Below are 12,961 nucleotides of genomic sequence, written 5' to 3' on the forward strand. Positions count from 1 at the left end.
GCAACCTATCCACCACGGAATCCACCCCAGGACAGTCAGAAGATTCAACATGACCCGAGGAAAACCGCGGATGAAAACCGGAGTTGCAGAAAAATGGCGAAACCAAAGTAGCGGAACTTGCCCGATTATTAAGGGCAAACTCAGCCAATGGCAGGAAGGTCACCCAATCATCCTGATCCGCAGAAACAAAACATCTCAAATAAGCCTCCAGCGTCTGATTAGTTCGCTCCGTTTGGCCATTAGTCTGAGGATGAAAGGCAGATGAAAATGACAAATCGATGCCCATCCTAGCACAAAAGGATCGCCAGAATCTGGACACAAACTGGGATCCTCTGTCAGACACGATATTCTCAGGAATGCCGTGCAAACGAACCATGTTCTGAAAGAACAAAGGAACCAAATCGGAAGAGGAAGGCAACTTAGGCAAGGGCACCAAATGGACCATCTTGGAAAAATGATCACAGACCACCCAGATGACAGACATTCCTTGAGACACCGGAAGATCTGAAATGAAATCCATGGAAATGTGCGTCCAAGGCCTCTTCGGGACGGGCAAGGGCAAAAGCAACCTGCTGGCAAGAGAACAGCAAGGCTTCGCCCGAGCACAAATCCCACAGGACTGCACAAAAGATCGCACATCCCACGACAGGGACGGCCACCAAAAGGACCTAGCCACCAAATCTCTGGTACCAAAAATCCCAGGATGCCCCGCCAACACTGAGGAATGAACCTCGGAAATAACTCTACTGGTTCATTTATCAGGAACAAACAGTCTGTCAGGTGGGCAAGAGTCCGGTCTACCAGCCTGAAATCTCTGCAACACACGTCGCAAATCAGGAGAAATGGCCGACAAGATCACTCCCTCTTTAAGAATACCCGCTGGCTCTGAGACTCCAGGAGAGTCAGGCACAAAACTCCTAGAAAGAGCATCAGCCATCACATTTTTAGAACCAGGCAGGTACGAGACAACAAAGTCAAAACGGGAGAAAAACAACGACCAACGAGCCTGTCTAGGATTCAGGCGCTTAGCGGACTCGAGGTACATCAGATTTTTGTGATCCGTCAAGACTACCACACGATGCTTAGCTCCCTCGAGCCAATGACGCCACTCCTCAAATGCCCACTTCATAGCTAACAACTCCCGATTACCAACATCATAGTTCCGCTCAGCAGGCGAAAACTTCCTAGAAAAAAAAGCACATGGTCTCATCACAGAGCAACCTGAGCCTTTCTGCGACAAAACAGCCCCTGCACCGATCTCAGAAGCGTCTACTTCAACCTGAAAGGGAAGTGAGACATTAGGCTGGCACAAAACAGGCGCCGAAGTAAACCGGCGCTTCAACTCCCGGAAGGCCTCCACGGCTGCAGGAGCCCAATTAGCAACATCAGAACCTTTCTTGGTCATATCCGTCAAAGGTTTTGCAATGCTAGAAAAATTAGCAATAAAACGACGGTAGAAATTAGCAAAACCCAAGAACTTCTGAAGACTCTTAACGGACTTGGGTTGAGTCCAATCATGAATAGCTCGGACCTTGACTGGGTCCATCTCCACAGTAGAAGGTGCAAAAATAAAACCCAAAAAGGAAACCTTCTGCACTCCAAAGAGACACTTTGGGCCCTTCACAAACAAAGCATTATCACGCAAAACCTGAAACACCATCCTGACCTGCTTTACATGAGAATCCCAATCATCAGAGAAAACCAGAATATCATCCAGATAAACAATCATAAATTTATCCAGATATTTCCGAAAAATGTCATGCATAAAGGACTGAAACACTGAGGGGGCGTTAGAAAGCCCAAAAGGCATCACCAAGTACTCAAAATGACCTTTGGGCGCATTGAACGCAGTTTTCCATTCATCTCCCTGCTTAATGCGCACAAGGTTGTACGCACCGCGAAGATCTATCTTGGTGTACCACTTGGCACCCTTAATCCGGGCAAACAAGTCCAACAATAGTGGCAAAGGATACTGAAATTTGACAGTGATTTTATTCAAAAGCCAATAGTCTATACACGGTCTCAAAGACCCGTCTTTCTTGGCCACAAAAAAGAATCCCGCACCAAGAGGGGAGGAGGATGGACGAATATGTCCCTTCTCCAAAGACTCCTTAATATAAGCACGCATAGCAGCAGGCTCAGGTACAGACAGATTAAATAGTCGTCCCTTAGGAAATTTACTACCAGGAATCAAATCTATAGCGCAGTCACAGTCCCTATGAGGAGGAAGGGCACTGGACCTGGACTCACTGAATACATCCTGATAGTCCAACAAATACTCAGGGACTTCAGAAGGAGTAGAAGAAGCAATAGACACCGACGGAGAATCACAATGAATTCCCTGACAACCCCAACTTGACACGGACATTGCCTTCCAATCCAAAACTGGATTATGGGTCTGTAACCATGGCAGACCCAAAACGACCAAATCCTGCATTTTATGCAAAACAAGAAAACGAATCACTTCCCGATGTTCAGGAGACATACACATGGTCACTTGTGTCCAATACTGCGGTTTATTCTCCACCAAAGGCGTAGCATCAATTCCTCTAAGAGGAATAGGATTCTCTAAAGGCTCTAGGACAAAACCACAGCGCTTGGCAAACGATAAATCCATAAGACTCAGGGCAGCACCTGAATCCACAAATGCCATAACAGGGTAGGAAGATAATCAGCAAATCAAAGTCACAGACAAAATGAACTTAGGCTGCAAATTACCAATGGCGACAGGACTAACAGCCTTTGATGGCCGTTTAGAGCATGCCGAGATAACATGTGTAGAATCACCACAGTAAAAACACAACCCATTCTGACGCCTATGATTTTGCCGTTCGGTTCTAGTCAGGATTCTATCACATTGCATTGAGTCAGGTGTCCGTTCAGACAACACCGCCAGAGGATTAGCAGTTTTGCGCTCCCGCAAACGCCGATCAACCTGGATGGCCAGAGCCATAGAATCATTCAGACTTGTAGGAATGGGAAAACCCACCATCACATTCTTAATGGCTTCAGAAAGGCCATTTCTGAAATTTGCGGCCAGAGCACACTCATTCCATTGAGTAAGCACGGACCATTTCCGAAATTTTTGGCAGTACACCTCAGCTTCATCCTGGCCCTGAGAGATAGCCAGTAATGCCTTTTCTGCCTGTATTTCAAGATTGGGTTCCTCATAAAGCAATCCGAGCGCCAGAAAAAACGCATCAATATTTGCCAATGCCGGATCTCCTGGTGCCAATGAGAAAGCCCAATCCTGAGGGTCGCCCCGCAAGAAGGAGATAACAATTTTAACTTGTTGAGCTGAGTCTCCAGACGAACGAGGTCTCAAAGATAGAAACAATTTACAATTATTCCTAAAATTCCCAAATTTAAATAACAGCTCAGGAATAGGAATCTTAGGTTCTGACATAGGACTGCTAATAACAAAATCCTGAATGCCCTGCACACGTGCAGCAAGCTGATCCACACTAGTAATCAGAGTCTGAACATTCATGTCTGCAGCAGAGCTTCAAGCCATTCAGAGAAAAAGGGGAGGAAGAAAAAAAAAACAAAAAAAAACCTCAGACTTCTTTTCTTATAGTCCCGCTTAGCAATGCATCTATTTTGGCCTGGATTACTGTTATGATCCTAATGGCAGAGGATCTCAGGAGTACCAGCTAAGTCTGCAAACACAAAAAACCAGCTCATAGGGAAGTGGTAACTAGGCTGACCGTATACCTGATCCTGACACAAACAACTAGCAGCAGCCGGGAAACGTACCTACGTTGGTTCTAGACGTCTCGCGCCAGCCGGAGAACTAACTAACCCTTTCAGAGAAAATAAGACCTCTCTTGCCTCAAGAGAAAAGACCCCAAAGTAAATACAAGCACCCCACAAATAATAACGGTGAGGTAAGAAGAAATGACAAATGTAAGAATGAACTAGATTTAGCAAAGAGAGGCCCACTGACTAATAGCAGAAAATAGAAAGATGACTTATACGGTCAGCAAAAAAAAAACCTACAAAATATCCACGCTGAATATCCAAGAACCCCCGCACCGACTAACGGTGTGGGGGGAGGATAACAGCCTCCCTTGAGCTTCCAGCAAAATAGCAATCACATTTACACCAGGCTGGAACAAAATAAGGAAAATTCAAATGCACAAAAATAAGAAAGCAGGACTTAGCTTATCTTGCAAAATCAGGAGACCAGGAGGCAGGAGAAAACAGACATGGTCTGATAACAACGAATCCAGGCACAATACTGAGTATCCAGGAAGGTTATATAGGCACACCCAAGACCAAACGAAGCAGGTGGGTGCCAACCTGGGGAAAGCCACTCAAAGTGCCATACCGCAAATGACCACAAGATGGAGCACAGAAATATAGTTCACAACACATATCATCCCAAGACTAATGGGTTGGTTGAGAGGGCCAACCAAACCCTGGACACATATTTATGACACTTTGTTTCTGCCAGGCAGGATGACTGGGCAGCCTTGCAAACATGGGTGGAGTTTGCGCTTAACAACGCCATAGCCGACTCCACCGCTCAGACTCCATTCCTCCTAATTTACGGCCAGCATCCGCGTGTCCCTGTGCCCATGCCCATGTCTTCCCCAACTCCAGGGTGGTAGACTGGGCTGTGGAGGCACGGGACATTTGGGAACGCACTCAGGATGCCATTCGGGCCTCCAAGGAAAGAATGAGGACCTCCGCCGATGCACATCGGCGCCCCGCTCCGACCTTTGCTCCTGGCAACTTAGTGTGGCTCTCTGCCCGTAACATCAGGCTGCAAGTTGAGTCCACTAAGTTTGCACCTCGCTACTTGGGTCCCTTCAAGGTCCTTGAACAGGTTAACCCTGTGGTCTACCATCTGGCCTATGCTCCACGCCTAGGTATCACCGACACCTTTCATGTGTCCCTCTTGAAGCCCATATACATGTCCCAGTTTTCCGACTCATCTGCCGGGACATTGGGTTCGTCTATGGACGGTTACGAGGTGAACGCTATTTTGGGGTGCAAGGTGGTACATGGCAAAAAATTATTTTTGGTGGATTGGAAGGGTTATGGCCCAGAGGACAGGTCCTGGGAGCCTGCTGAGCACATTCGAGCTCCACAGCTCATTGCTGCCTTTGAGCGTAGCAAGGTCCAAGGAGGGGGGGTAATGTTAGGTGTCGAGTTCCCGCCTCTGCACAGGGGGAACCTAGAACCATCTCCGCTGCAGTCTCCCATTCTTCTCCAGCAGCAGTGGAGTCTGCTCAGCGGAGACGTTGGTCCCAGTGTCTAGCTCAGGCTGATACTGGATGACTAGTTACTACTGCCCTTCAAAGCTCTGTCCTTGTAGCCAGCAATGTTCAGCAGCGAGCAGGTCTTTCTGGGACTAAGTCCTGCTTTTCCCTTACTGAGCATGCCCACGGGACGACCTCCCATTTGAGGTCAGGGGTCACATGCTCAGGTCCTGTTGCGGCTCCTATTTGTCCATCTGGAAGGTCTTGTAGCACTGCCGCTATAAAAGGTTTGCATGGCCACTCGGCCATGTGCTAGTGTACTCTTGAAGTCGTGTGTGTGTTGATGAGTGAAAGTCATTCATTAATCGTCTCCCTTGTGTATACTGCTCGTGTAAGGTGGATGTCTGCTATCTAGCGCCCGGCTAAGCCATCAGCAATAAACACATGAAACAGCATCTACTTGTTATGACCGCCAGTGCAGCGCCGTGCACTATTAGAGCGCTTTCCTATCCCAAGTCTGGGTGGTTAGTGGAGTCCACCAGTGCGGCACTGCATGCACTTTTTGTGCATTTAAGTTATTTTTGCAGTTGCTCTGACACCCCAGTTGCGATGTCGACCGCAAGAGGTCTAGACGAACTCTAATCCTTTGTCTTGGGATTGAGTTCTGAGACTCCTTGCTTGCACTCTTGGTGCGGGAACCGCAGCCCTGTGTCACAACAGGGTTCGCTTCCTTCACACAGGGTGAAGTTAACCTGTGTGTGTATCCACATTGTACCGCCATATAGTCCGTCATTACTTAGCAGCAGGTTCCATCTCTGCACGGTGGACCGCGGGCTGCGAACGCACCTTACCCTATCTTTCTAATTATTTGGTGCATTCCTCTAGCCCTAACAACATCTAAACAAGCCTGATGCATTTTGGAAACAAGTCCTGTGCGCTGATAAGGTTAAAATAGAACTATTTGATCATTGGTATGTGTTGAGTAAAAAGAGCATAGCATTTCAGGAAAAGAACATCTTGCCAACCATTAATCATGGGGGTGGATAAATCATACTTTGGGGTTATGTTGTAGTCAATGGCACTGGGAGCATTTTATGGGTTTAGGGAAAATAGATTCAATGAAATTTCAGCAAATTCTTGATGCAAACACAACACCAAGTTGAAAAGAGGATGACTTATACAATTGGATAATGATCTTATACACATGTCAAAATTCACAGTAGACTACCTCAAAAGACGCCAGCTATACGTTTTACAATGGCCCTCACAGTCTCTTGATCTGAACATCACTGGTTGGGCCTCAAAAGAGCAGTGCATGCAAGACAACCCAGGAATCTCACAGAACTGGAAGAATTTTCTAAGGTAGAACGAATGAATTAAAATCTCTCAAAAAAGATATGAAAGAGTCTTGTCTGGCTACAAAAAGCGTTTACAAGCCATGATACTTTCAAATGCGGGTGCTTCTAGGTACTAACCCTGCAGGGTGCGCAAACTTTTGCATTGGCCTATTTTCCTTTTTGTAATTTTTAAAATGTAAAAGATGTATATATACATATATATATATATATATATATATATATATATATATATATATATATATATATATATATATTGCCCAAAATGCAAGGGAAATATGTGTTCTTTAACTTTTGCCTATTTAGAGATAATTTCCTCGTAATTTTTCTTAACTGTTCACAATAAGAGTAATTTTGACCAGGGGTGCCTTAACTTTTACATGCCACCGTGCATTTTTGTAAAACTCTTAAACTTCTGATTTGCTCTTAATTCAGATAAACTAATATTATTTCCCCAGGTAAGAGCCATCTCATAGCTATTTTCCCTCTTTTTTTTTCTATTGTCTTATCATAACTGCCATGACAATAGTTTTTCAACTCTAAGTCTGCAGGTCAGTTTGGTTGATTAGGGCCTGATGAGTTTGTTCATCTGTCAATAGGATGTGCAAACTCTTTACCTAGGCTCACAAAATGTTGCTTTCCCCTTGGTTTCTTATATTTGTACCATGTCCCGAAAGTCCCATTCTTCTTTCCTTTTTAACAGCTGCTGTGATAGCACTCACTGCTCCTCCCTGGATCACTGTTCTTTGACTCCTCATGTGGGCAGGAAATGTCTCATTCCTCTCACTAACAGCTAGGGGTCTCTGTTGCCAGGAGCTCTGTTCCTCATTATCTTGTCTATTTCTTATAAACTTTACTGAAACAGCATCACTTGATGTTTAGTACCTAGCTATAGTCTCTAAACTACTAGGACAGAAATTTATCCTGGAAGTAACAAGCAACTCACAATTTATGTGATGGTGAGATGCAAAATGTTTTTAGAATGGATGACTAAGGGGCAACTCGGGTGCAAATATGTGCACTATTTCTGCGTAATTGGGAAACTGTAACTTTTCCCTTCAATCTATTTGACATCCTATCTTTATCATATAAGAAAGGCAACAAGTGATATTTTTAATTCTATTCGGACAGTCTACTATTTATGTCAGTTGATTTCTCCTTGATGGCTCACAGCACATTAGATTAGTATTGTATGCCTGCATGGTCATGGCTATGATACGCAATGTATCTCTATATGCTGTGTAATCCTATATGCCATACTCAAAGCTCATCTTTACGTGCAGAGGTCAAAGCTCAAGACTCAGAGGGAATCCCTTATGATGACCCCACAATAACACCATTATGTGATTATCGGATGGTTCACAGTGTATAAAGAAACTAGGAAGATCCAATCAATAGCCCCAGTGTAATATATATTTATTGTGCATTTCAGACACATCAGTGTCATTCTAATATCTATCAGATCATATCCCCTTTTTTTTTTACACATATCAGTGCCATTCTACCATCTCTCAGATGATACATTCACCTTTTTTAGAAAGTGACTTTTTTTATTTTACTAATAAATGAAGAAGTAATAAACAGAAGGAACTAGTTTACAAACATGCAAGGAATGACATTTATGAACTATTGCTTATGTCTTCTCCAACTCTTCAGTTTCAGTAGCAGTGTCACTACAGGCAGATCCCAGCCATATAACACAAGCCTGGGGTGAGATTTACTACTGAGCAGCATGCAGAGTGACTGTGCTGCCTGGGATCCAGTCAGCTGCTTCCCCCCTTCCACCAGTCCTTGGTTGCAGTGCTAAAAGCCTGTGCTCCTTTCCCCACATCCCCTCCTCCACTCCCACCTCAGCCTCCATGTCAGCTGCAGCACTGGAGGAGTAGTACTGCTGCCGCCTGGAAATAAAGAGCACAGTCAAGACGGGAGAAATGAACGGCAGCTCTCCACACTACAGCAACACTCGGCTGCTCGGGGCACCTGGCTGCAAGGAGAACTTGAGCAAAGGATCTGGGAAGCTTCCTGGAAGTTGGGGTCCACTTTTGCATCTACCAATTGCATTCTCCTAAGGCAATGAACCTGATACTACTGGAAATACTGGAAAAGTCTGCAGGAGACCAGCACCTTCACACATGCTTCCTCCCAAGTTTTGCCTCATTGGAGTGCTTCAGAAAAAGCAACTTTCATGGCTATGAAAGCTACAAGAGGCTGACAGTAGTCTCCCCAGGACAACCTGAATGAGCAATCACTGGGGGAGGGGGGCATCAGACTGTGATTTTTTGGATTCACAAACCTAATTTATGAATGTAGCAATGGATGTCTTCTGTGCCTGAGAATGACTAGTACCATCACAAATAAGGTGATTATTAATATTAGTTTTACTTCTAAAAGAGCAATATTATCAGAATGATGTAGACAGTCATTAGAATGCTGTACTAAACTAGATAGACTAAGGTACTTTATCGTTTCCACTGAGATTGGGTGATAATATGGACGTTTGAAATATTCTATGGATACTCAGTGGAACCTGATGTGAAACCTGGAGTCAAAGTAAATTAGGGTGTATTATGAGCCATGCCTTTTAATCTTCTTTTGCAAGATTCATGCAGCTTCCTTGTGATTTTTTTATTGTATTTTTGGCATTTCTTTATGAAACTTTGGGATTTATGAGCCATTATAACGCACAGCCTGATAAGCACAAATCATATTTGTATTTTGACTACCTAATCCAGCTGATGAAGACTTCAATCATCAGGGAGTTTCCACTTTTCAGCCATTGCTTGATGAGGGGAAGTACATGTATCCCTCTCCCTGTAGCTTTGATGTAGTTATTGCAAACCCCCTGGAGGTTTCCTTTATGCTCTAAGCTGGCAGATTGTTCATACTCCGTGATGGAGCCACAGACCCAGTGCCCACCAGCTGCTGACAATGTGAATGTTTCTCAAACCAATTACTCCTATGATGGTACAAGTTGCATTGCAGGTCTGGACCACTACGATCAGGAGTCTGGCTTGACCTTCTGGAGCATAATCCTCACCATTATCTTGGCTATCATTACTCTTGCCACTTTATTGTCCAATGCATTTGTAATTGCAACAGTGTATCAGACCAGAAAATTGCACACGCCTGCCAACTATCTCATAGCTTCATTGGCATTCACAGACTTTTTAGTGTCTATTCTTGTCTTGCCAATCAGCACCTTGTATACTGTAACTGGCAAATGGACTTTGGGGCAGATCATATGTGATATGTGGTTGTCCTCGGATATTACTTGTTGCACTGCATCTATTCTACATTTATGTGTCATAGCATTGGATAGATACTGGGCAATCACTGATGCAGTAGAGTACACAAAGAAAAGGACTCCAAAAAGGGCGGTTATAATGATAGCACTTGTGTGGGTCTTCTCAATATCGATTTCAATGCCCCCACTATTTTGGCGCCAATCAAAGATAGAAGAGCTTACGATGTGTGCTGTGAATACAGATCATGTTCTATATACTGTTTATTCCACTGTTGGGGCATTTTATTTACCAACATTACTACTAATTGCCCTTTATGGGAGAATCTATGTAGAAGCCAGGTCTAGAATTCTGAAACAATCACCGAAGAGCACAGGCAAACGATTGACAAAGGCTCATCTAATTACTGATTCCCCAGGATCTTCTTCTGTGTCCTCAACCAACTCAAGGGCTGCAGATGTGTCAAGTGACACAAGTTCTCCAGTATACTTGAATCAGGTGAAAGTTAAAATATCAGATGCTTTACTAGAGAAGAAAAAGATAATGGCAGCCAGGGAGAGGAAGGCTACCAAGACTCTGGGGATCATACTTGGAGCATACATCGTTTGTTGGTTACCATTTTTCATTATTTCATTGGTTATGCCCATTTGCAAAGACGCTTGCTGGTTCCATCCTGCTATTTTTGACTTTTTCAACTGGCTTGGATATCTCAATTCTTTAATAAATCCAATAATCTATACAATGTCAAATGAGGACTTCAAACAAGCCTTTCACAAACTAATTCATCGTTTTAGTTGTCCATCATGACTGTAGCTCCAATATTCTTCTCCACGCCACATGAATGCACTTGTCTGGATCTGTTATTACAGGTAAGCTTCCTTTAGTGGCTGCAGATACTAGAATTTATTATTGAAGATAGGCTAGGGAGGTAAGTGATGTTACACTTAATATATTCCTGAATGCCAGAATGCAGCTTAAGGGGCATTGTTCTTGGCCAACCATTGATTTTGTATTTTCCCAAAACAGCCTTGAACAACTCTTTGTTAGATGTACTTGTGTCTGTACTATCTGTTTATTGGATCAATCAGCAGATTTGTTCTTCAGTTAATGAAGTTCAACCTGAGTTAACTGATTTGCTGATGAAGCATCTAATTGAGAGTCAATACGCAAACTGACATTGATCCATCTGGTTCAATTGGGTAGGGGGTATTAAGGAAACTGCAGTGCGTTTTGACAAAGAAAAAAAATAAACCTAAGGCTAGCAAGCATATTTGTGTCTCCAGTAGAGCAAAGAATCAATGAGTAATATTCATCCCTCTTTTATTAAAGAGGTGTCAGCCTCATATTCAATCATGGATCTTCATAGAACTGCATTCCTTTCATTAACTTCGCACACCTTCTCATTATGCATGTGCACCCTGTAGTCTTTCATGTAAAACTAGAGATCTCACATATGAAATACCTTGCCCTCTGCAGTATAATGGCCACCTATTACAACCCTAAGTGGGTCATACAAGACATTGAACACAATATTATGTCCTATGTGACCTATGACTATACTATGATTATGATGAGTCAAAACATAAATCATCTTCCTAATACTACTGTATGATTAGGCATTTAGACTCATTTTTTTGTTATAAATTTGCAACACTTTTGCTCATACATAATGCATGCATTCCAAAGAAGGGAATTCCCATAGCAAATAAATGATATAGATGGCTAAATAGGTCATAGTTCTTATTATTATATATCCCTTTTTGGCATTTTATCAATAATTCTGTGACTGTTTTCCTTTTGTCTGCAGAACCCAGTCGATATTGTAAAGAATCACTGCCTGAAACTCTCTATCCTGAGTTGTCAGACTCATGAATGCTGCTGAGCACAAACGTCAATACATACTGCCATCCTACTGTTCAGCTCTGCATATCACTGCTATGACTCTAGCAATGATGCTGCTTAAATATTCACCCATGTCAAAAGCAAAAGAGATCTCCTTCAAATCAGTGCTTAGAATTAACACCTGGATGGGATAATTAATGTAGACTAATAAATTGTTTTGATTTTAATTATTTTTATATATATATATATATCTATATTTTATTTCATTCATTTCATTACTTTTTTTTTTTTACTTGATTAGTCTGTGAAATTCTTACCATGCGCACTGTAGGGGGAGTGCATAGTTGTTACGTTTAATGTCACTAATATTAATATGTCAATGTGTATGCTTGTAATTTATTTCTGTAGAGAAAAAGTTGATATGATTTTAAAGAAATGCTTTAAAAATGTGTCACAGTGTGCAGGTGGCCCATTCATCTCAGCTTTCTTGGTAAATGTGGTGTGCAGGAATTTGCAAAAGCAACATTGATGTTCTCCCAATCAATCTGAATCACATGGTGATCATACATTCTTACAATTGATTGTTAGTAATTACCGTATGTATAAATGTTTCATCTATTTGATAGATATGTCATTGAAAGTTATGCCCTTCAGATGATCTTTTAGCACATGGTTTGACATGACAAATGTATTCTAATACCTGAGGAAATTGCACAGTATTTATGATTAAGCTATGGTTGATGCACACCCCTACTACATCAAGCACAGAGAATGTATGTTTTATTTTTCCTTATTAATTAAGCCTACCTATTATGTATTTATTGTATACTGTCCAAAAGTACAAAATGACTTTATATTTCCAAAAAAAAGCCACACACGTGCAAAAATAAATGACTAGAATTCTGAATCAGATCAGTTTATTTTATTTTTATATTGTGTTTCGTTAACATGGACACTGTGAAAAAGGTCTAAAGCAGCAAAGAAGCCATAATATATGAGATTGGTTAGAACGATTGTGTTTAAAATTGTGTTACATGTCTGGTTTCTTTTTTATATGTCCAAGTACAAAATGTTAAATGAAAAAACATAGGTTCACTTATTAAATATAATAAAAACAAAATATTTTTGCTTTTTTCCAGTAAAACTTTTTGTCTATTTGGGCATAGATATCATGCATATATGTATATTTGTAGTGGTACAATTGAAAATATGTTCTCTCTGGTTTGAGGGACTGTGATTAAATGTGTCTATATCAACCCACAATAGAAGTAGATGGTTTAGAAGTTATACAATTTTTCATAGTTTTAAATCAGAT

General features: G+C 42.2%; 1 protein-coding gene across 1 annotated transcript; it reads left to right on the top strand.

The window, feature by feature from the left end:
* The first annotated feature begins 8,371 nt into the window (after positions 1–8,371).
* HTR1B (5-hydroxytryptamine receptor 1B) lies at positions 8,372–12,558 on the top strand. The gene is made up of 2 exons (XM_077289855.1): positions 8,372–10,673; positions 11,612–12,558. The coding sequence occupies exon 1, from the start codon at positions 9,454–9,456 to the stop codon at positions 10,609–10,611; it is 1,158 nt and encodes a 385-aa protein (XP_077145970.1). The 5' UTR covers positions 8,372–9,453; the 3' UTR covers positions 10,612–10,673; positions 11,612–12,558.
* The last annotated feature ends 403 nt before the right edge of the window (positions 12,559–12,961 follow it).

Source organism: Ranitomeya variabilis, chromosome 2, assembly GCF_051348905.1.
Source record: "Ranitomeya variabilis isolate aRanVar5 chromosome 2, aRanVar5.hap1, whole genome shotgun sequence".
Classification (NCBI taxonomy): domain Eukaryota; kingdom Metazoa; phylum Chordata; class Amphibia; order Anura; family Dendrobatidae; genus Ranitomeya; species Ranitomeya variabilis.

What these genes read in the sequence shown, in the direction of transcription:
- HTR1B (XM_077289855.1), top strand. Translation starts at nt 9,454, where the DNA reads ATGGAGCCACAGACCCAGTGCCCACCAGCTGCTGACAATGTGAATGTT.